Here is a 24,596-nt window from a genome sequence, read left to right on the forward strand (position 1 = left end):
GACATGGCACTCAAAAAAAGAAAGCTACACCTTCTTTGATATAAAGATATATAATAAAGCTGATCCACTAAAATATTATTATTTTCTAAAAAATAAAAATCATGAATAAGTTTCAAAAAATAAAATAAAATTGTCACAATCAATCGTAAGGCCCCCATTAAATTATTTACCAATCAAACCGTCCATATGGCCTTGAGACATGCATATGAGAACGGCGTGGGTCACACAATGCAATAATTGAACTTGGTGGTCCTTGTATATTAATATTTAATTTCAGATATTATTTTATAATCAACATTTTTATTTTTTATTTTTTAAAAAATTTAAATAAAGTCACAACTGAATATAGTTGGAAAGTAACGGCTCTTAGGTGGATTCAGACACAAGGCATCTCCTTTCCACCATTTCCCTTCCTTTCCATGTAAGAGAGAGGATAAAAAACAAAAATAAAAATAAAAATTTTAAAAAAAGGGAGATAATAATAAATTAATAATAATAATAATTTTAATGGTTGAAATTGTAGAGGAGAAAAAGCAAGTCGGGAATGAGGATGACGTACGGCGGAGGAGGAATGGAGGTGGGAATGGACATGGGAATGGGATAGCCCCCCATTGCTTTTGGATTTGATTAAAAGGATGTCGGTGGGTGGTCGCTTCGTTGGACCGTACGGTATTTTACGGAACCTCCCCCACTTGCCGATTTCCTTCCTACTGGGTCCCACGCCACATGGAAAGACCCAGAAGCCTTCTATACTCTCATTTATTATATTCAAGTTGATTTTTGATCATTTTTATAAGGAACATGATAGTGACGTGGCATATCGTTCTAAATAATTTATTTAATATTATTTTCTTTTTTATTTCTTAAAAAAAAATAACCGCACTGTTTGAATGGACTTAGAAATTTCCAATCTCCACGACTTTAGAAAAATATATTTTTATTATTATTTTAATTAATTAATTAATTAAATTTGGATGAATGGGAGAAGTTACATAAAGAACGTGTAAAAGTAGGAAGGATATTCCTTGGCATCATAGAAAGTTGGTGAATGAAAATAATGGTTGATGACTATACATTTCTAGGAGTTTTCCAACCTTAATAAAATGTTTGATTGACTATATATTCTTCAAGAAATATGATAATGATGTCAACAATTATTAAAAGTGTGTTAGGGAATGATTTTATGAGTAGCATATTCATTAGAAACATTTTTGTTTTAAAAAAATTTGGGAAAAAATAGTAAAGAAAAAAGAGAAAGAAAAAAAATGAAAATAAGTAAATAAATAAATTTAAAATTAATAAATTATTTGTATATATCACTTCATACTCATTTAAAGTTAATAAATTATTTGATAAAAAATTTCAAGTATTAAAAATTTTAGAAACGACTTCCTAAAATCATTACCAAACATATTAGAGTATGTATAGTGATTTTAAGAAGTGTTTCTACCCTTTCTAACACTTGAAAAATAAAAAATTTTAAATATTAGAAATATTAAAATCATTCCTTAGAATCATTATCAAACGAGCTCCTAAAGTGTATTTGGCAGTGATTTTTAAGAAACGTTTTTAACTTTTTTAGCACTTGTGTAATAAAAATTTTGAAGTTCTAGAAGTGTTTTTAGGAAAATTATCTTTCAAATGTTTCTCCATAAAGCACTACAAGTAATTTATAATACTAATTTTTTAGATTTTTAAAAGTGTTTTTTAATTTTGTCAAATAAATTTTTTTTTTCAAAAACACTTTTTAGACTAAAAGTGTTTGATAGAATCACTGTCAAACAAACTCTTAGTGAAAAATGATTCTTTGAGAAAATATTTATCAAGTAATTATCTAGAAATCACTTCAAATGATTTTTCTAATTTTTGAAAGTGATTTTCAAAATTTTATTAAATATCTAATTTTTGTAAAGCAAATACTTTCAAGTTTTAAAAAATGTTTTTAATTCCCCAAAACATGCCAAATGCTTAAGGACAATGAGAAGGAAAGAAAATATAAAAGAAAATAAAAATTAAATTTAAAGTTAATAAATTATTTTTATATATTTCTTTAAATTCATTTCACATTTTTTTCTTTTTTATGTAAAAATTAAAGAATTTAAAAATATATAAATTTTTAACTAAATTTAATTAAATTTAATTTTTTCATTATTTTTCATAGTGAAATTAAGCATGAGAAAACTATTTTTATTAATATCTTTTTTCTTTTCTTAGTATGGGAACCAAATATAACCTTAGATTTTGTGAGTCTATTTATCAAAACATTAATAAAAATCTTTATTAAAAAACGCTGGGTCTCTTATGGACATAATTTTTTGTATTATTTAAATTTCATTCTTTTTATTATGTGGTTTGCATTGTGGAATTAATATTGGATAAACAAATTCTCACTTTATGTATAGAAGAAAATAATTTACTCATTAAACTCAATCTTGGATTCAACACTTAGGTTCTGGTTATGTTATGTTACTAGAAAGCATAAAGGAAAGAAAAAAAAATATTAAAAAAAATTATTTTCTCATATTTGGCTTATTTATGAAAAATATAAAAAAAAAAAAATTTAATTAAAATTAGTTAAAAGTTTATATATTTTAAAATTATTTAATCCTTATAGGATTGACGAAAATAAATTAAAAGAGTTTGGATAAGTATATACAAATAATTTATTGATTTTAAATCTATTTTTTTTCTTTATACTTTTCTACTCTATTTTCTTTTCCTCGCACTTTCTTTCAAATTTCTCATGAACCAAACATGGCCAAGAAAAAAAAAAATCTTCACTTTTTCTTAATAAATAGTATTAAATCACATTCCATAATTTTATCTAAATTCTTAAATTTACTTTAAAAGAATTTCTAGTTATAGTAAATGGGTAAATTAAAAATTACTTTCAAATTTTTTAATCTAATCAAACTACTAAAAATGGGTAAATTACAAAAGTCACATTCATAGTTTCATGCTTTTTTTCTTCTTCTTTTTTTCTTTTTTTAATTGACAAAAACTATTAAATAAAGTATCTACAAATACAATTCTTGGACTCCCCCCTAAATGGGCGTTGAAACCGTATGCATAAAACCTAATTAGGCATGATCGCTTTATACATACACATCTGTTACGTTCAACTCTACTATAACATACTATGCATCATCAATGAGACATTATTGCACCATTAAAAGAAAATTTTTTTAAAAAAATTATAAAAAAAAAAAAAAAAAAAAAAAAACCTTAGTTATAAAAGGAGGTTACAAAATTCATGATATAAGATAATGAAGTAAGTGATTTTTTTGCATTTCTTTTTTTTTCTAAGGCAAAAAAGACTTTAATTAACTTAACCATCGAAGAAGTATGCTCAAAACCCTAATTAAATGATAATTAGGGAACAATTTTATATGAGTATGGACCATAAAACATTCTTAAAAAATAAAATATAAATAAATAAATAAAAATTTTAAAATAGAGAAAAAATAATGACTCGTGTCAATGTGAGACCCAAGTGTTTTGTTTGTCTATTTTGTTGCAAGAAGACAAAAATGTAATCGGTTGATTTTGAAAGATTAACCACCAAAAATAAGAGAAAATGAACCAACAAAAACAACACTACTAAAGCTAGAGTACATGTGAAGAGAGAGAGAGGGGACCCAAGTATAGCTTTCCACTACAGCCTAGGGTGGGACCATATTTTTGTATTCTAGTATTTTTATTTTTCATTTTCTAAAAAATAGATAAATAAATAAATAAAAGGGCAATATTGTGGATTTTATTGGTATCTTTTTTGCCATTTTGTGACAATATTACATCTCAATACTTTTTTACTATTTTCATATATTAATGTTATTGTGACAAAGTTAGATTAGGATATGTTAACTCATTATAATTCAATTAGTGTTACTTAAAATATGACAATATGAAGTATAAGCATAATAAAAATTTTCCTTAAAAAAAATTTACAAGAATCACATTCTCATTGATTTTCTTACTTGAATTAATGTCCTCTTTAATCATCCCACCATCTTAAATTGCTTTGAATTAAATTTCTTTATACTAAATTTATCAATTCAATAGAATAAGCAAAATTCAAACTCATATCAGGTTTAAAACAAAAATTTAAACTCAGTCCCAAATTCGATTATGGATATTGAATTCGTCCTATCAGGAATTGTCATTGAAATAATTAAATGAAATGATGACAATCAAAAACCCGAAACCATTCAAGATTTAAAACCAAAATCCTAAACCTAGAACTCACTTTTTTATCATGAGAATTCAATTAGATTTTTTTTAAACTCGTCCTCAAGAATTACAATCTCACCAACTTTCTTGTTTGAGTTAATGTCATTTCTAACTAACCCATTATCTAAAATTGCTTTAAATTAAGTTTCTTTATACTTAGATTTATTAGTTCAATCACATAGGCAAGATCTAAACTCATATTAGGTTTAAAAACAAAAAATTAAACTTGTCCTTCATTCAGTTACGCATCCCAAATCCATCATAGGAGTTGTCATTGAAGTAATTAAATAAAAACCTAAAACTATCCGATGTTTAAAACCAAAATCCTAAACCTAGAATTCAATTAGGTATTTCTTAAACTTAGAACTCAATTAGGGTTATTTTTAAACTTGTCCTATTAGGAGCAGTAACAATGGAAGGAATTAAATGGGACGGTGGACATGAAGAAGATGCATGTGGAAATAGGAGTGTGTCAGACATGGAAGCAAAATAAATGAGGCATTTAAGAAAAATACAGCTATGTCCATGGATGGATGAGAATTGAGAGGTCAAGGAAGAGGTTAAATGATTTCTTTCTACAACTTCCACAGTACTCACGCTACTCTATTTACCATATCCATCAGAGGGATCTGCACCACTTTTATTGGCTATGCCTTAATGACATTTAATCCAAGCTGTATAATTTGTTAGGATTGTACCATGGTGGTGTAATAAATACACCCTAATTTCATAATTTTGATGTTTCCTCTTCAATGAATGTGGAATTTAATTTTACAATTTTTATTTTTTATTTATTTAATTTTTTTTTTTATTTTGGTGGGGGTGGGAGTTGGGATGTCAATATTTTAAGTTTTATTTTCATTTGGGAAATGATTATTAATTTTTATAATAAGTCCAATTAAAGGATGAGTTTCTGCTATTAAATGTACCTTAAATGAGTTGAGTAATCTTTAAGCTTTGTTTGGATCTTAAAAAATTTGAGGGAAAGAAATAAAAGAAAATAAAAAAGTTGAAAGTTAATGTATAGTTTTTTGCATGCTTCTTTAAATTTATTTATTTTTATTTTCTCTCCTCTATAAATTATTTAAAAATATATAACTTATAACTAAGTTTTATTATATTTGATTTGCCTTTGATTTTTCTACTACAAACCAAATAAAATATTTTGGATTCCTTCTAATTTTTTTTTTCCCAAACAAAGTCTTAATAAATTGTAAATTAAAAAAAAAAAACCCTTTTATAAAAAAAAAAAAAAAAAAAAGGAAAAAAAATGGTTTATTTAGGAATTGTTTTTTAGAACAATTTTCTATTCTTCAAAACAAAAAACACAAAAAATATATTTAACAACAAAAAATTATTTTATATTATTTTCACTTGATTTTTTAAAATGGTTTTAAAAAATAATTATATAAACATGTATAATGATATAAAAAAAAAACAATAGATATAAAATTTAAAAACATTTTAGGTTTTCAAATAGACTTTTATTTTATAAAAAATAGAAAATAATTTTTAAAAACTGTTATAAAAAATTATTTTTCAGAATTGTTTTAAAAACCAATTAGCAAATAAACCCTAAAAATTATATTTAAAAACTTATCGTATGTTATTTTCTTTTGGTTATTGAATGATGGCATTTTTTTAGAATATTAATATTTAATGTTAAAATTTTAAAATTTTGCCATTAATATGTTTTTACTATTTTTTTCTTCTTATCTTTTTAATATATATATATATATATATATATATATATATATATATATATATATATATATATATATATATATATATATATATATATTTTCTTTGCTAAATATTTTCTTAATACTAGGTTTCAAAAACAAGCTGGCTTTTTTTTTTCTTTTTTTTAGAAATAATAGAACGAAAGAAAATTTTCATTGATAAAGCACTATCATTTTTGTGCCAAGTGACATAAACTTGGTAACAAATTGAAAAGCCAAAACCTTGGGCCAAAAAGCTTCCACTAAATGTAAGAAAAAGGAAAAAGGAAAAAGGAAAATTAAAGTTGGGGTTAAATCACAAGTTGCTTAGATTCCTCAAATACCCCAAAAAACCAATAATAACAATAATAAAGAAAAAGGAGAAGCACCAATCTCACTTCCCTTTTCTCAACTTGCTCAAAAACATATCACCCTCCTTCCCACTCTCATGTCAAGAGCGTGGTCATCAGCCTCAAGTCTAACCTTAACTAAAAAAAAATCTTAAAAAAAATTAAATAGAATTTTTTTTTTCAAAATAATAATAAAAAAAATAAGATTATGATATGAGTTCGAACTTAGGGTACATTTTTAATGTACAAAGCAATGAGACATTTTTTATATAGTATGGTCACTTGATTAGATGACACTTTTCGATATAAAATAAAGACTTTTAACTTAATATTAAAATTTAGAAAGTTATATAATACCAATTTGGTATGATATCGTATTTTAAATATAAACCATTAACATGTATCATTAAAAAAATGTGGTTTAGACATGAACAAATGAGACTCGATACCAAAAAATTAAACTATTCCAAGATACAAAGAAATAAAACATATTTTACTATACAAATAATTTTAATTTGATGATATTTGATGTCATCAAAAACTACCTTAAAGCTTATCAAGCTGCATTTTTATTTATAATAAAAAATTAGAATTTCAAATTGTATTTTTAGTTATAATTGTAAATCTTAGTTCAAAGTTGCATTTTTATATGATAAAAATGTTAACGGAATCACACATATAAATAGAAAATAAAAAAAGAATGTGAGATTTTTAGCATGGTTCGATGATCAACGTGATTTTTATGTTTAGAGTACACTAATATTCAATAATCCACTAATAAAAAGGAATAAAAAGAGTTATAATAGTAAAACTTTTAAGAAAATTCTTAATTGCGATCGCACTATTTCTAAAACAAAACCCTAAAATATAAAAATATTAAATATATAATAAAAGCAAACTCATCGTTCATCTTATAAAAAAAATTTTCCCCAAAAGGCACTATCTCATTCAATCCATACGAGTTAATCGGGTAACTCAATATCTGTGAGCTCACTGAAGAGCTTGAACCTGATGAGCTGTCAAGCAATTTGACCTCAGCATCCCGAGCGAAATGCAATAATATTGATTCGGGTTTCACAATCTAACAAAAAAAAAACCACATAAAATTTGTTTTTGTATTAATTTAAAAACCATGTGTAAAAAAGTTCTTATTTGGATTTTAAATCGATATCCAATCCGATGTCATACACATATATATATATATATCTTAATTCTATTTATTTATATGTTAATTTTATTATATATATATAATTTTAATGATGTAGATGGGGAAGAGTTGGGTTGGGTGGATATCGAATCGGCTTCTTTCTTCCGTATAAGAATAAAAAAGGATATACGATGAGTGTATTGCAGAAACAGGAAGCACTAAGTGACAAACTTAACACAAGTGTATTCCACGAAGGAAGCTTTATAACTGCGGCGGCGCGTGGGGAAAAAGGGAGGGGACAATGATATCACGGAAGGCTGTACTGAAAACGGACTACGGAAAGAAAGAAAAGAAAGGAGAGGAGAGAGGAAGCGGCAATCACGCTCCCAACGTTTTTCTGTCTTGTCCTTTTCTCTTCTTCTCTTCCTTTATGACCATCTCTCATTTCATATCTCTTTTCCTCTTCCACTTTTTGTTACAATTTCTCTTCTTTTTTCCCATTTTTGTGCCGTAATGGCTACGCCCACATGATAAGCGTTGAAATGTCAATATCATGTTTTCATTATTAAAAAAAAAAAAAAAAACTTCTTAATCAATATTTTTTCCATTTTTGTTAATAGAAAAAAGTGTCTATTTATATTTTTGTGAGAATTGAATTTTTCCTATCAAGTTAATTTTTGTATTTATTTTCTTTAATACTATTTTTAATATTAATGAAGAGGACATTTTAACTCTATTTTATGAAAGAATGTGTTCAAAATTGTTAAAATTTGATGACTTGAATTATACTTGATCCAACTTGAAAAACTCGTAATCAGATTCTCTTATTTAATATTTGGGTTTAGTTAAATCTTATATAAATTTATATAGTTAATATCTTAATCAAATATATTTATGAATTAATTGATATATTTATTAAAAAATAAAATTAAAATAACTCAAATATGAGGTGAATAGTTAAAGTTATAATTAAATTAATCAATTGAATTATTAAATAAGTCAAATTAGGTCAAATTCATACTATGCTGTTAATAGATAAGAAAATCCAAACTAAAATTAACACAAAAATTATATATTCTGGAAGCTTCCACTTATAAATTGATGTTTCAACATTGAATCATAATGGTCAACAATAGTAGTTGTTGATCAATAGGTTAATAATTTAATAAAATAAGAACCCCATATGTTGATTTTTTTTTCTTTTTTATAATGAAAGCAAAATCAAACATGTTTACCAGGACAAAGCACATTTTTGAGTCAAAATATCACCTAATTGTATTTTGATTATTATTTAGGCAAAAATGAATATTCTACACTAAGAAAATAAAAAACATGTAAGAGATTTTATTTAAAATTATTGTAATTAACAATTTTGCTTAAAATTGTAAGTATTAAGTCTTTTCTACATCAAAGAATTAGGTCAAGGAGTAGGTTTGGAAAATTTCTATGCTAAAAAAAAATATGGAAAATGATTTGAAATTATGAAAAATAATTTTTAAAGTTGCTTATGTTGACAGCCAAAATTTGATGATCAAAATGACCATCGTAAATGATTTTCTTCGGTTTTTAGAATAATGAAAGAAATTATAACAAGTTTGTTCAAGAATAAGTCATCATAAGGGCCTTCATCACACCTTAATTTAAGGCTCATTCACTATTTTTTTTATCAAAATCAAAATGATCAAATCAAAGAAAAATTCATTTGTAAAAAGTACACCATCGAGGGTTGTGGTCATATGTTTTTTCTAATATTGATGCAATTTAATTTTCTTGTTCCATTTCTTGCGCATTTAAATTATAGAACCCGAAATTTGTGCATACAATATAATTCTTAAACATGAATTTCTAAAACTAATGGATTGTATTTCAATACCATTAATCAACCACTATATCATTTATGATCAATAGAGCATGTGTTTGCATCTAATAATTTTTCATAAAAAGATAATCGATGGATTAGCCTTCCTAATCATTCAATTGGGCATCAACTTTTTCGGGAAATTTTATAATTTTTCTTTTGGGTTTTTAAAAGGAACAAAAGTTTTAAAAAGATATTAACATGTGAAAAATTTTCTAAGAGTGACTCAATTAGGGTTTATAGATTTATTTAAATTTTTAATTGAGATTTTTGTAGCCGAGACCCATGGTTTATAGATTAGCCGTAATTTATAATGTTCGATTCTATTTACTTTTCGACACTTTAGACTATGTGATTGATGAGTGGAGTATGATGACCAATTGAATTGAATTAGTTGTACGGAAGATTCAAGTTACCGACATTACAATTGCTTTCAAGTGGTATAAGAGTAGGTTTTAAACATTTTAAAATACTGTTGTAGTCTTCATCAACATCAATCCACATGGAAAAGGTTTCATTGTGACTCATCTTCCATTATTTAGAAAAATTGATTAGGGATAGTGAAAAAAGTGAGATGGAACACCTTTAAATGAGGACACTTCAAGCTTTTGTTTAGTCACCTTCTATAAGAAGTGACAAGGATGGTAGATTCCGTGGCAATATGGAACTATGTGAGAATTAGGTCGATGGCCTAGATTTTAATGCCAAGATTATAAGGTCTTTTATGTTATATTATCTAGTGTAATAGTATATTAAGGTCACCACACATAGTGACTTGGGATACTAAAGTTTTGTTTGGATCATGAAAGGTAATAGGGAAATGAAAAAAAAAAAAAAAAAAATGAAAAGAATTTAGGTTATGGTTGAAAACGTTTTCAAAATTAGTTCTCAAACAACAATTTTTTAGAATAGTTTTCAAAAACTTAACTTCTAATGGCTTTCAAAATAAAAGTTTATTTGGGAACTTGGAATGGCTTAAACTTATTTTCTATATTTTAAAATATTTTTTAAAAATAATTTTTGTATATGATGTTTTATTTTTAATTATTTTTTATATTTATATAATATTTTTTAGAACAATCTCCATAAAATATTTTTTAAAACATCCTATTTTTAGAACTAATCCTCATAAAATTATTTTTCACTAAAAAAAAATTATCCAACATGTTTTCAAGTTCGGAAAATAGTTGTTTTGTTAAAAAAAATTATTTTAATTTCCTTTCCTTTTCCTTCTTATTTTCTTTCTTCATGTTCCAAGATCCAATTTCTAAGGACTTATTTAGTAATTATTTTTTAAAACGATTCTAAAAAATAATTTTTAAAAATTATTTTCTAATATTTTGTAAAACAAATGTCAAGGAACTTGAAATGTTTTCTACATTTTTTAATGTTTTTAAAAATAATTTTTATATCTAATATTTTATTTTTAACCATTTTTTATATTAATATAATTATTTTCTAAAACAACCCTTAAAAACACAAGTAAAAATAACTAAAAGATGTTATTTGAAAACACTTTATTTTTTATTTTTAAGAACAAAAAAAAAAAAACAAAAACTAGTTATCTGGTTATCGAATGTGTTTGCTTGTTTTTTTATTTTGAAAAATAAAAAACTATTTTTCAAAATAGTTGTCAAATAAAAGCTAATGCTTCATGCTTTATTTTTTAACTAAAATTTATTCTTTTAAAAAATGATTATCTTATTAAACTAACAATGCCATTTGAAAAATCATATTTGTTGAAATGTGGTTTAGAAACTTTAATATTTTTGTTTTCTTTTATTTACTAGTGGCAAAGACAAGACCCCTACTTAATTCCATAGATGAAAAATGATGTGGAACACCAAAAATAAAGAAATTTCTAGTGTAGCATATGTTTAACATTTCACATGTTTTCTTTATGTATACTCCTTAAATATAAGGTAGCGGTCCATATTCTACCAATTTAGAAGCTATATTTATGAAAATAACCCATTGGAAGGCTTACATATATTTGGGGGAAAATAATAAAATTCCCCTCATACATGATAAGTTAGGAAACAAAATCATATCATTCATGATATGATCTTAAATGTCAAATTCTATATAATGCATTGAAAGACTATATTTATCCAAATGAGATCTTTTATATTTTAATTATTTTTTGAAAATTAAGCCCTACGACTTGTCTTATAATGCATTTGGGAGTGTTTTAAGGATGTCTTAGAGTATGTTAGAGAGTATTTCTATTTTAAGTATTTTTAGTGAAAGTGTTTTTTTAGGAAGTGTTTTTATAAGAATCACCTTTAAAGTGTTTATTCAGAAAACACTATAAATAATTTTTAAAATTTTCAAAAATATTTCATAAATCTTATCAAATACTAAGGGTTTGTTTTGCAATTGTTTTTTAGAACGGTTTTATGTTCTCTAGAATTTATAAAAAAAAAAAAAAAACATTAGCAACTAAAAACTATTTTTTGTTTTATATTCTTAAAAATAAAAAAATATTTTTTAAAGATTGTTTTAAAAAATAATTATACAAGCATATACAATGATTAAAAATAAAATATTGGATATAAAAATTATTTTTAAAACATATTTAAAAATATTAAAAATTGGTTAAAAATATTTCAGTTCCCAAACGAATTTTGTTCTATAAAACATCATAAAACAATTTTTAAAAACTATTTTTTAAAACAATTACTAAACAAGACCCTAATATTTTTTTTAAAACACTTTTTAACTAAAAGTGCTTCCTGAAATCATTGTCAAATCGGCTATTATTTAGATTGGTTTGTAATAAGTGAAAAAACTCGTTTTTAAGCATAAAAACATTCTAATTTTTTTTTTTTTATCTTAAAGAAAAATATATCTTGAAAATTATATATAATTTTCTTTGTCCAATACTTTCCATGTTTTACACAAAGCCTTAAAAAAATGATTGAATGAGGATAAAGTTAGTTATTCAAATTTTCCAACTATATACTTTGAATCTTTTTAACTTTTTTCTTTTTCGACCATTATTTTCTCTTTGTGCTCCACTTTGGTACACTAATTTTTTATTTTATTAATTTTTCAATTATTGTGGTCCCACCACCATCTCTGTTTCACCACAAAGACCACACGCACCATGTTTGTGCCTTTAATTACTTGTTCGTTTTAGTGGACCCTTTTAATTAATTTTCCCTTTTCAAAGGTGATAATTTGATGGATAATTTGACTTCTTTTGTTTGTTGGAAACATGAAAATGTGGCACACGATTACTACCTTTTCATACACTTTCAATCATAGAAATCCATAATTGGATGTATATTGTAAACAAATTTTAGACTATTTTTGTTTTCAAAGTGTAAAGAAAAAAATTGATAAATATATATATATATATATATATATATATATATATATATATATTTGAGATGTCATGAAAAATTATGAGAAAATTATAAAGAAAAGATGAGAATATATATATTTGGAAAAAGTGCATTCACAGATGATTTTAAAGGTCAATTTGGCAATTATTTTTTAGAACAATTTTTGTTCTCTCAAAAAAAACACACACACATTTAACGATCATAAATTAGTTTCTATTTTATATTCTTATGAACAAAAAATAAGATGTTTTCAAATAACATATTTTAATTGTTTTATATTGTTTTCATTTGTTTTATAAGGGTTGTTTTATAAAATAATTATATAAATATGTAAAATAATAAAAAAATAAAGTATTGAATATAAAAATTATTTTTAAAATATATTTAAAAATATTAAAAATATTTTAGGTTTTAAACAGACTTTTATTTTACAAAATATTAGAGAATGAATTTAAAAAACTATTATAAAAAACTAATTTTTAGAACTGTTTTTAAAATAGTTATAGCAGTTTTAATTCTCTTTCTTTCAACTTTTCCACATATGACCAAATAAGAAAAAAAAAATGGTTGTAAATTTTCCTTATATTTTATTTTATTTTATATTTTTTTCTCTTTATTTTCTTTTTCTCAAATTTTATGAAACAAAGTGGGTTTTGGTTTTGACCAACTTAATTTTTGTGTCTACTTAAAAGTGCATTTGAAATTGATTTTAAAAAATATTTTTAAACTTTTAATATTAGAAGGATAAAAAAGTTTTAAATATTAAAAATGTTACAAAAGATTCTTAAAATTACCACCAAATAGCCCTCAACAATTATTCTATTTTAAACAAAAAAAATTACATTATTATTCTTTTATGATATTAATGATTATTATCTGTACATAGGGGAAAAGGAGCGAGTTGACTCGGGTGAGCTACCTACCATTACCAAAAGCGTATAAACGGTCGCGATGGGAGCAAACGGTGAAATTCTCGCGAGGCGTACGGCATATCCTGGAATATCTCGCGGTCCCTCTCACTCCTAAAGCAAACAATAAAAAAGAAACAAAATAAAAAAAATAAAAAAATAAAAAATAAAAATAAATTTCTTTCTCTCACTAATTGTACCTTCCAAGTACGCCTACCTGTACCTCTCAACCTCCCTCCATGACCTTTCTATGTGTCCATCATTATTTTATTCCATTTATTTCCAACCCTTTTTTAAATCCCCCTCTCACGCCCACCTCCTCTCCCTACTCTCCCCCTCAATTCCATCATTTGCTCTCCCAACACTCTCAAACTCCTCCCTTTCATCTCAAATTTCTTCCAGCTATGAAGAAGTTGATCCGCCGCTTGTCGAGAGTCTCCGATTCCTCACAGTACTGCCTCCTCCGATCCGACTCCCGATCCGCCACCCGCACCCGCCGCTCCGAGAGCTTCCGCACGGCCAAGCTCCGCCGTCCCCTCAGCGCCGGTGGAGTCCCCCACGGCCACCTCCCGGTCTACGTCGGAGAGGAGATGGAGCGGTTCATCGTGAGCGCCGAGTTTCTTAACCACCCGGTCTTCGTCAATCTGTTGAATAAATCGGCGCAGGAGTACGGGTACGAGCAGCAGGGCGTTCTGCGGATCCCTTGCCACGTCCTCGTCTTTGAGCGAGTCCTTGAAGCACTCCGGCTTGGCGACGAGGCGGGAGATTTGCAAGAGCTCGTGAACTCGGAGTGTCTCTGAGTTTTGTTACTTCAATCGATGAGTTTTCTTGAACGAGGTTTTAGAATAGATGTGATATCAGATCGTTTTTTTTCTTTCTCTGTAAATATGCTTTGCGATCTTCAGATCAAGGGGAAATTTAGCCTTCCTTCAAGCTGTTCGATGTTTTTTTTGGTTGTTTGGTGTAAAGTGAAGATACTCTCGTTACTGAAACGGCAATCGAGATACCTATTTTATTCTTTCTTTTCTCCTGTTTTTTTAACTTTTTTTCTCTGTTTGTTTGGCTTCCGAGAAAGCATGGAAGAAAATTTAGAATCTTGCAACGGTTAACGTTTTCTGTTTTTGGACACAGAAAAAAACAAGAAAAAAAGGCCAAGTTGTGAAAATTCACAATGCGGATTTTTTTTCCTAGTTGCTTGCACCGATTTTTCTGGGCAGACAAACTGAGGCAGATCGCCGGCGACGAGAATTTGGGAGCGTGGAAGGCGTAAATTACGGAAATGCCCTGTTGATGGTGTTGTTTGTTGTTTGGGAGGATAGAAGAAAAGAAAAGACGGGAGTGAGACTTTTGGACAGTTCTGTAAATTCCGTAATTTGCGGTGGCTCTTCCCCGATATCAGAGGCCGATGCTTCCACAGCTGGTGAAACGCATGTTCTTTTGGAACATCATGACGTGGAAGCATCTTAGTTTCCACGTCATCCCAAATATTACTGCATTATTATTTTCAATTAAGATATTGTAATTATAGTTAAAAAAAATTAAAAAAGTACTATCAAAACAATATTTTTAAAAATGAAGTACAGTAAAAAAGGAGTTTGATTTATGATTTTTTTCGTCTTTTCTCAAATTTGATCCGGCAATTAAATTTTTGTTTAATTAAAATTATTAAAAGTATTTTAGTTCAATCATTCTTACAATAATAATTAATTTTAATTCTATTTTTCGTCTTATTAAACCTAAAAGATAATCCACATGAGACAATTTTAGATATTAATTAAAATTTTTTAAATGTGCATATTTACATATAAGTGTATTGATGATAAAACATATAGTTTTTATCTAAAAAGCTAAATATGTACTATGAAATTTATAACGATAGTACAAATATACATATGATATCACCTAATGGAGGATGCACTTTCGATGGTTATTAAAAATATATACATGGCACTGAGGTGCAATTTTGGTAGATATTGAAATAAGTATATTCTTGTATTATAGTTGGACCATAAAAATTAGATCAATAAAGCGCTCTCAATTTATTGGAATCAAAGACTTAATCGTCTCATATGAAAACCAATTAGTTATAAATAAGGTCAAATTAATATTTCTTTTTATCTTGTTCGAATCACACTAAATCCCGAGGCAATAACCTTGGACATACTTCCTGAGCCAATACCAAATTTCAAACACATGTAATTCCAAGCTTATTAAGCCAATAACAAATCTCGAGTCAACACAACCTTAGACATATTTCTCGAATCAATATTGAATCCCAATCTCATACAATCCTGCATATTACTTCTTGAATCATCATCATCCTCCCAGGAGTAGCATTGTGCCCAACTTAGCACAATAAACCCTAATGAACACATTTTGTGTGTATTAAGACACTAAAATAAGAACCATGCTAAAAATACTTTTACTCAAGCATGCAAACAACAACCTACACATGAAAATAAAAATAAAAATTAACATTATGATTCATGAGGCATGCCTCTCACCCATCAATGATTACAAAAGCTATGTATAAACCATTTATTTGAAAGCAAAAATCAGATTAAGTTATGATACATGCGTAAGTTAGGGTTTTTGGGACCCCCACCTAATACCATCACATTAGTGGCTTGAACATTTGCCACCTAATCTCATTAGGTAAGTTTTAGGTGCCCATTACGTATGCTTACATGTTTTTTTCAACTATTTTAGCTTGATTTAATTTATGAATATTTATTTGATTGTTTTTATGAAGAAGATGACATGTATGAATCTCTTTGATTTTTTATTTTTTAAATTGTTATAATATAATAATTATACATGTAAAAAATAAAAATAATATTATCAAATAATTACTTTTGATTGATTCTCACTCTTCAACATGTCTCTCAAAAGTATACATCAAATTTTACTTTTAAGACATAGATTAAAAAAAATTCATAAAAGTTATTTTTATGGAGAGTGTATTTTAGGGAATTTAATTTTTATTTCATACAGTGAAATAGTATTCATCCCACATTACCCGAAAATACCCTTATATGTGTATATGAGTTATCATTCCTATCAGTCCAACTCATCGAGAATGATACATCATTCAATCAATAGAGATACTTTAAATCAAAACATTATTACTTTAAGATCAAAACACATGTAAAAACATTTTTAGGTAACGTGAGATAGACATTATTTTAGTGCATGAAGTGAGAATTATTTTTCTTAAATTATACTCTCATTTCATCCATATTTTGTAAATAATATATTTTTACATAATTAGCTCATGATTTTATATATCTAGATAAGGGGGAGAGAGAAAACCCGAAAATGATAGTCAATTTAACCCAAAGTTCACGCATTTTTGCAAATTTGGGTTGGACTCATTTAAGTTTTAATTTCAAATAATAGTAAGAAATTTTGCGAATAGTGGGCCATTGGGAAAAGACTTGTAAAGCAATTAAATCAAACCTCAGTCAAAGACGCCTTCTTCTTTGCCTTTTAAATTGGCCTCTAGACAAATGGAACCTACTACTAATAGTACTACACTTTTTCCCGTGATCATCTAGACCAAAGAATGGGTTAGAATATAAACAATTCTTTATTTAAAAAAATTATTTTATTTATTTATTTATTTTGTTTTTTTAAAAAACAAAGAATAGGATATGAGTTATTCTTTTCTTTGTTATTTTAGTTAAAATTTTTTAAAAAATATAATAAATAATTTTATTCACACATGTGTCACAATTTGTCCTAATCCTACTTTGGAAGTGCACAAAAGCAAGCTTTTTTAAAAATTAATTAATTAATTAATTTTGCTATGTTTTTATTTTCAATGACTAGAGTTATATTATTGAAAATTTTGATGAATAATGTATTTTTTTATGAAAAAAAATATCTTAAATAATTATTTGATCTAAAAAAGGGTTTTGATGCTAGAATATCAAGATGGGTCCAAGCATTTAGGGGGAAAAAAAATTAAACCAATGAAAAATAAACCAATTATTTAAGACAAGTCAAAAGAAGGATATCAAGATAATAATCAATGGCTTATAGATGAACAAGAATCTCATTATTTAAATAAGATAAGTCAAAAGAAGAAGATTAAGATAGTAATTAGTATTTAATTTTAGCTAATAGGTAGGCAGTGTAAGTACATTTAGATGGTTTGATACATTGCATTTGTGATCAGATTAGTGGCTTTCTCTTTCATTTCTTCTATTTAAATGAACCACTTGCATGAAGGAGGCTAAAAAAAATTTAAAATCTCAAATTTACATGCATGCATGAATTTGAATTAATCCAAAATTTTGAATATTTATTAGAAATAAAATGCAAAAGTTAGGGCATTTATCAGTATCACACATGATGGTACTAGCATTAATAAAAAAATTCATATAATATTTAAATTCTCTAAATTAAATAGTAATTACACAAGATCAAATTACTTTATTAGATAATTTTGTTGGATATATTCATAACTCAAATGCCTTTTATTTTGTAAAAATTTATAAATGAGAGTTATCGAGTGTTTCTACTAAATTTTGATTTGATGGATTATATGTTGATAAGTTGTAGATTGATTTTATTAAAAGTTGAAATTGTTGAATTGTGAAGCTTGAATTGGCTTTGTTACACTTCATTGATGTCGGGGAGGTTTTATTTTTAAAGAGAGTGCGACTGCAATTGAGAAGGTTTTTCAAAAGCTTAGTAGATTATTAAGTATTGGTGCACTTCGTAAACGTAGAGATCATATTGATTGTCGAACCACATTAAAAATCTTGTCTTTTTCTTTATTTTTTACTTGTATATGTATGGTGTAATTAACAAAAATGAAATATATATATATATATATATATAGATAATAAACATGATAACTCAAATAATAAGTTATTTTATGAATTTTATTTTCTTGAAATGCCCAAATGTCCTATGGCCAAATTATTAATGAATCCATTTTCTATGGGGACATCAAAAGCCACCTTAGGAGGAAAAAATAATTTGATATTAATATAAGCTCAAAAACAAAAATGTGAGTAGGTGAAGGAGCCACAAAAAGAGACTTGGACAACAAATGGTGGGAGAATTGTCCTTTTCTTTGGCTTTAGCTTCCATGTTGGTGTGTGACCCCACTTTCATATATAGCTTATACAACTTTTTCCAATGGAATAACTCTTAATCCACTTGATAATATGATTAAAAAAATAAATTATTTGATTAACTAGTCAATCAAACGATTTGGGTGGACCCGAGTCCTCTTGTTGTTATTATTATTATTTGATACGAAGATAGAAGACGACGATTGAAACACCATTCGTGATAAGGCGTCACGCAAAATGGGGCATGGATGTAGCTGTGCCATCAATGTCTCCATAGAGAATAGAGATCGTATCGACACACTATTTAATGATTATTACTTAATAAAGATGTTAATTTTTTTTACATAATAATAATTATTATTTTTGAGAAATTTAGATGTCAAGTAATTATTAATTAGATAATGAATAGTCGTATTTGGTTGTGTTAATGGATGTTTGGGAAACCAATTTAATAACTTAATAACTTAATCTTAAGTTTACATATTTATTTTACATATTTTATTCTCATTTACCCTAATTATCTCCACAATCTCTTTTGTTATTCCACAACCTCTATTATTGCTAGACTTTTTTTGCCCTAATTATAATTTATGAGGATAAATATATTAATTTATTGATTTAAAATAAATTTTAAATTAATTTTATCAAATAACCTTAAGTAATAATTAAATAATAAGTTTTAAGTTAATAATTTAAATATAATTTAACTTAAAGCTAACTCAAGTAATTAAGTTATAAGTATTAAGTTTTATCAAACACCCTTTTGTCCAAATCTGAACCCAAATTGTGTAATTATAACTTATATTAATTAATTTAATAGGTGAACCAATGTGTCTTAATTTATTTTAAATAATAATAATAATAATAATAATAATTGTGGTAGTAGTAAAGTAATTGATTATATTGGACATATTATTAATAGTTGATGACTATAATTTTTTTTTAAGGTAAAAGTAAATTATTTCATGATAATTATGTTCTATTATTGTAATAATAATTTATAATTAATAATACTATGTCTATTATAGCTAATATTAGAGCCAATTTATTATCCTTTATACTTTATTTTTTAACTTAAAATAGACAAAAAAAAAAAAAAAGAAGAAGCTATAATAAAAATAAATTATTAATATCATCAATCAAAACTATTTAAAAAAAATACTAAAAAATAAAGATTAATTAAATGAAATACTAAAAAATAAATTAATTGATTGCCAAAATATATGGTAAATAGAGGCTGAAATCCATATCCCCATCACTATCAAATCAAACAAAAAGAATCACTCCCATGTTACATGAATCTTAATTATTTTGAAAATAAATAAATATTTTTTAAAAAAATCAAAATTTTCCACTCCACCTTGTCTGAATCGGATCTTCTCAATCTTTATCCAAACGTTTTAAAACTGCCCATATTGTAGAGGCTTCACCCACCATGACTTGCAATTAAATTCTCACCCACAATATCCAATGTGGAGAACCATTATTTTATTTTATTTCTTAAAAATGTAGATTGGGTGTGAATTTAGGAAAAAGTGAGTTTTGAGTCTTTTGACACACTCATTTAAAAATAATTATAAAATAAAATTTATTTTTATAAAAATTATTTAAAAATAATTCAAATTTTATATACTTATCGATTAAAAATAATATCGAGGATTATCAAAAGTGGTACTTATATCATTAAAAGGTAGTACTTAAACAATCAAATATAATATCTTTGATAAATAGATATATGAAATGCTAATTATTTTTAAACGAGTACTTGAAATTTATATATTTTTTTATCCAGGTGTATGAAAATACACTTTTCTAATAACTTTGTCCTTAAATCCTTGAAACTACAGGGGTAATTTTTTTTTTTTTTATTTTTTTTTTTACGAAATGAAAAATAAGAAAGAAAAAAATACTGAAAAAAAAATATTGAATTAACTTTGGCAAAAACAAATAATTGGATTCAATTTTATTTCTATTTTTTTCAAATTTGCTCCCAAAGTAGGATATATGTTTTTATGAAAAATTTTAAGTTTGAATTACAAATGTGTTGTTAGTTGCCTTCATGAAATTTCTATGGAGAAACAATAAAATTGAAGTCAAAATCAATATACCAACTCCCCAATATAACTTGCATGCAAAGGTTATGTATAAAATTTAATCTCTACTCCAAAATTTCAAGATCTACTAGGGAATGTTTGAAGAGTTCAATAACTCATCCACCTAACTGATTCAAAATTTCTCCTAATTTCTCAAACTAATTACAAGTTAATCAGTTTTTCATTGTATCACATTATTCTTATCATATCATAAACGGATCGAACAAAAATTATAAAAAACTAACCTCATAAATAAAATAAATTGTTCACAATTTACATAAATAAATAAAAAAATTGAACTTGAAGAACGCGTTAACTACTTCATTAATTGTTTCGAGAATATTGTGGAAATTATGTGTACTTAATTAATTGGAATTAGCCAACTAAGCATACTTTATTAATATATTTGAAGAATACGGATGATATGAAAGTATGCATTTTCTTGGTATGTGGACTATAAGCACATGGAAGCTACTCACGATCATCAGTTTTTTTTCTTAATTTTCTAAGTCCAAAGTTGAACCCTAATGGTGTGACCATGGCTTAGTCTTCTTGACTTTAATGTGACAACTCATGATTTATTGATTTTTTTTATTTTAATTTTTTTTATATAATGATCAATTTCTAATATATTGACTTCCTTTTTCTTTTTCTAAACCTAATTTATATGAAGGATAAGGAAGGAAGAAAAGTCTTGAGTGGAACAAAGGGAAAGAAGCTTCCAAAGATAAAATAGTTAGAGAATCTACAAGTTAATTTCTTTGAACTTCGTTTATTTGTGAAGAAAAAAGGTGAAATGAAATTATTTTATTTATTGTGAAAAATATGAATTAGAATAAAATATAGTAACAATGATTCTTTTTTTCTTTTCTACTCATTTAATTCTCATCATTTTTCACAAATTTTCTTTGATTCAAACAATTTTAACTATAAGTATAAATTTAAGAAATATTTCAAAAGATTTACCAAAACTACAACTATTTTTTAATTTCACACATAATTATTTTTTTTCGATTTATTCTTCATAAAAGTAAAGCACACTTACGCACAATACAAAAGTTTTCAAAATATTATCAATCTTTCTAATTTCTGTTTATAATACTCTAAAAATAATTGGAAATAGTTTTCTGGTCTTTAAAATCTAAAATAGTTTTCTAACTTGGAAAATATATTCAACAAACTTTCGACAAAAAGTAATTTTTTGAAATTTTATTCTTAAAGTATATTATTTTTTTAGGATAAATTTCAAGTGTTTTTTTTTTAACATTTCTTACATTATTCCACGAAATAATTGAAAATTTGATAACATTTTAAAAAATCTTGCATTATATACACAATATTTTCATTGAGAATAAGCCTAAAAAATGTTTTTATTATTATAGAGTTTTATTTTTAAAAATAATTGAAAACTATTTTTAAAAGCAAATTTTCAGTAACTCTTTTAAAGAATAGTCACCAAGCAATCCAGATAAGATTAAGGTGGGCGGATGATGAATGTTGAGTACTTTTCTATATAATCATTATTGATTCATTTCCATGTGAAACATTCAAGTATCATGGGAGTTATTATAGTCGTGGGATTTGATAGTGATAGGAAAATTGATTTTGGCCTCCATTTTACCCTCTTTGGTTATTTATTTCTGCTTTTTTTTTTTCTCCAATTAATCATGAAATTGTTGACAATTAGTAATTGAAAAAAATATTTTAATGATCCACTAACCAAAGAAAATTCATTTTTCTAATAATGAGATTAGAATAGGAAAAAAAAAATTGTAACAAAGGGCTGGTAACTGTTTTTAAGAACGGTTTTCTGTTTTTTAAAACAAAAAATCAAGAAAACACATTTAATAAGCAAAAATTGTTTTTGTTTTTTTATTTTAAAAACATAAAATAAGGTGTTTTTAGAAAACACATTTTAGTTATTTTCTGTTATTTTTACTTATTTTTTTATGATTATTTTTTATTTTTTGATGATCATTTTAAAAAATAATTATATAAATATGTAAAATTATTAAAAAAAAAATGAGACACTAGATATAAAACTTATTTTTAAAACATATTTTAAAATATTTTAAATTTCTAAATAGATTTTTGTTTTACAAAACATCCAAAACCAACATTTAAAAACTGTATTCAAGAACTATTACCAAATAGCTCCTAACCATCTCAAAATTCTGTATTTTGTACTTGCATGGTGAGTTTAATACAAAAGATTTCAATGTATCAATCATCTCATTATTTTTTCCATATGTGTATATATATATATATATATATATATATATATATATTTTAAAAAAAATAGAATCAAAGTCAAAACTCACCGATCTACGTGACTTGCATGCAAAGGCAATATGTATTAAATTAATTTCTGCAATTTATTTTTTATTTTTTTTAAATCTGTTAGGGAATGTTTGGAGAGCTCAATAATTGCTCTGCAAACTCATTATATTTTTTCCTTCATTAGTTGGCAGTTAAGCTTTCTCCAAGCATATTCTAATTTATTACAAACTAGTCCTAAAAAAATAATATAAATAATTATTCTCATAAATTAAAAATATATATATCTCTCCTTACAGCTTATAAAATTAATAGGGTTTGTACTTCATCAATACTTCCAAGAACCCTGCTGAAACTATATAATATAAACTACAGCTTATCATAAGCTAAGCTTAAAAAAAAAAAAATTAAAATTAGCCAACTAAGCGTAATTATTTAATAATTCGAAAAAGAATCCTCCGAATAATACGGGCAGCACCTGTGATTAGGCCGCCTTGATTTCTGCGCTAAGCACATGATATATATAATTATAATCATCATCTTCATTATCTTATCGGGTTTTAATTATTTTGGAGAAGCCAAGGTATTTGTGTTGATTCTTTTATATTAAAAAAATATTTTTTTTAAATAATTGAGATAAGATTGATTTTTTTTGTTTATTGTGTTTTTAAATAATGGGCACATGCAAAGCCAACGTGCTTGCATGAATTCTTGGCATTCACATTTTTGAGATCTTCTGCCAACTTATCATTAATTCTTTTCTTTTTTTGTTTAAATAATTATACTTTTTTTTTTTTTTTTTAGTAATTTTTTGTTTTACGCGTTTGCACCGCACCGGGGATGAGTTGGTGCCAGTGGCAAGAATTTTGGTGGTGGTGGTGGATGATCATGAATCTCAGAGACAACTTAGACTCACATGCACTACTAAATGCAAAAAATAAAGAGTATATTTTGTCATTATTTTAATATATAAAAATCTCTTTATTTGGCAATAGTCAAAAGATATGAAAATGAAATTTTTTAAAAATTGTTTTAAATTTTAAAAATAAAAATATTAACATTTTTGTTGTCAATCCCCCATAATATTTTCATTTTTAAAACACATTCTTTAGAACATTTTTATAAACACTTTATTACACCTTTTTTTTTTGTCATTTTGCTTTATATTTTTCCTTTTTTTGTTATTTATATATATTAATGGCCTTCACGACTTTAAATTATATCTTTCCCTACTAAATAAATCTAACCATTGAAATTTTTCATGCAAACTCAACACGCCACTTCTTGTCAATGAAATTATGAGTGTTCTAATTTTATATATTTTTTTATTAAAAATTGACTCTAATACTATATGACAAGATTCTTATAGATATTAAATATTATCCATTTTAAGCCTACAAACTCGTAATTATTGTTTTAGTATAATAACTAATGTTTTAAACATCGGACCAAATTGACTAGTTGGATCATCAATCGGAGCCTGATCCAGTCCGACTTGGGTATTGAGCCGGAGTACTCATTGTTATTGGACCGGATACAAACCGGGCGAACTAGCGGTTTGAATCGCTAAACCAA

General features: G+C 25.7%; 1 protein-coding gene across 1 annotated transcript; it reads left to right on the plus strand.

Moving 5' to 3' along the window:
- The first annotated feature begins 13,884 nt into the window (after positions 1-13,884).
- LOC117909243 (auxin-responsive protein SAUR71-like) lies at positions 13,885-14,587 on the plus strand. Its single transcript, XM_034823195.1, has one exon. The coding sequence runs from the start codon at positions 13,969-13,971 to the stop codon at positions 14,362-14,364; it is 396 nt and encodes a 131-aa protein (XP_034679086.1). The 5' UTR covers positions 13,885-13,968; the 3' UTR covers positions 14,365-14,587.
- The last annotated feature ends 10,009 nt before the right edge of the window (positions 14,588-24,596 follow it).

The sequence above is a fragment of the Vitis riparia genome, chromosome 19 (genome assembly GCF_004353265.1).
Source record: "Vitis riparia cultivar Riparia Gloire de Montpellier isolate 1030 chromosome 19, EGFV_Vit.rip_1.0, whole genome shotgun sequence".
Classification (NCBI taxonomy): domain Eukaryota; kingdom Viridiplantae; phylum Streptophyta; class Magnoliopsida; order Vitales; family Vitaceae; genus Vitis; species Vitis riparia.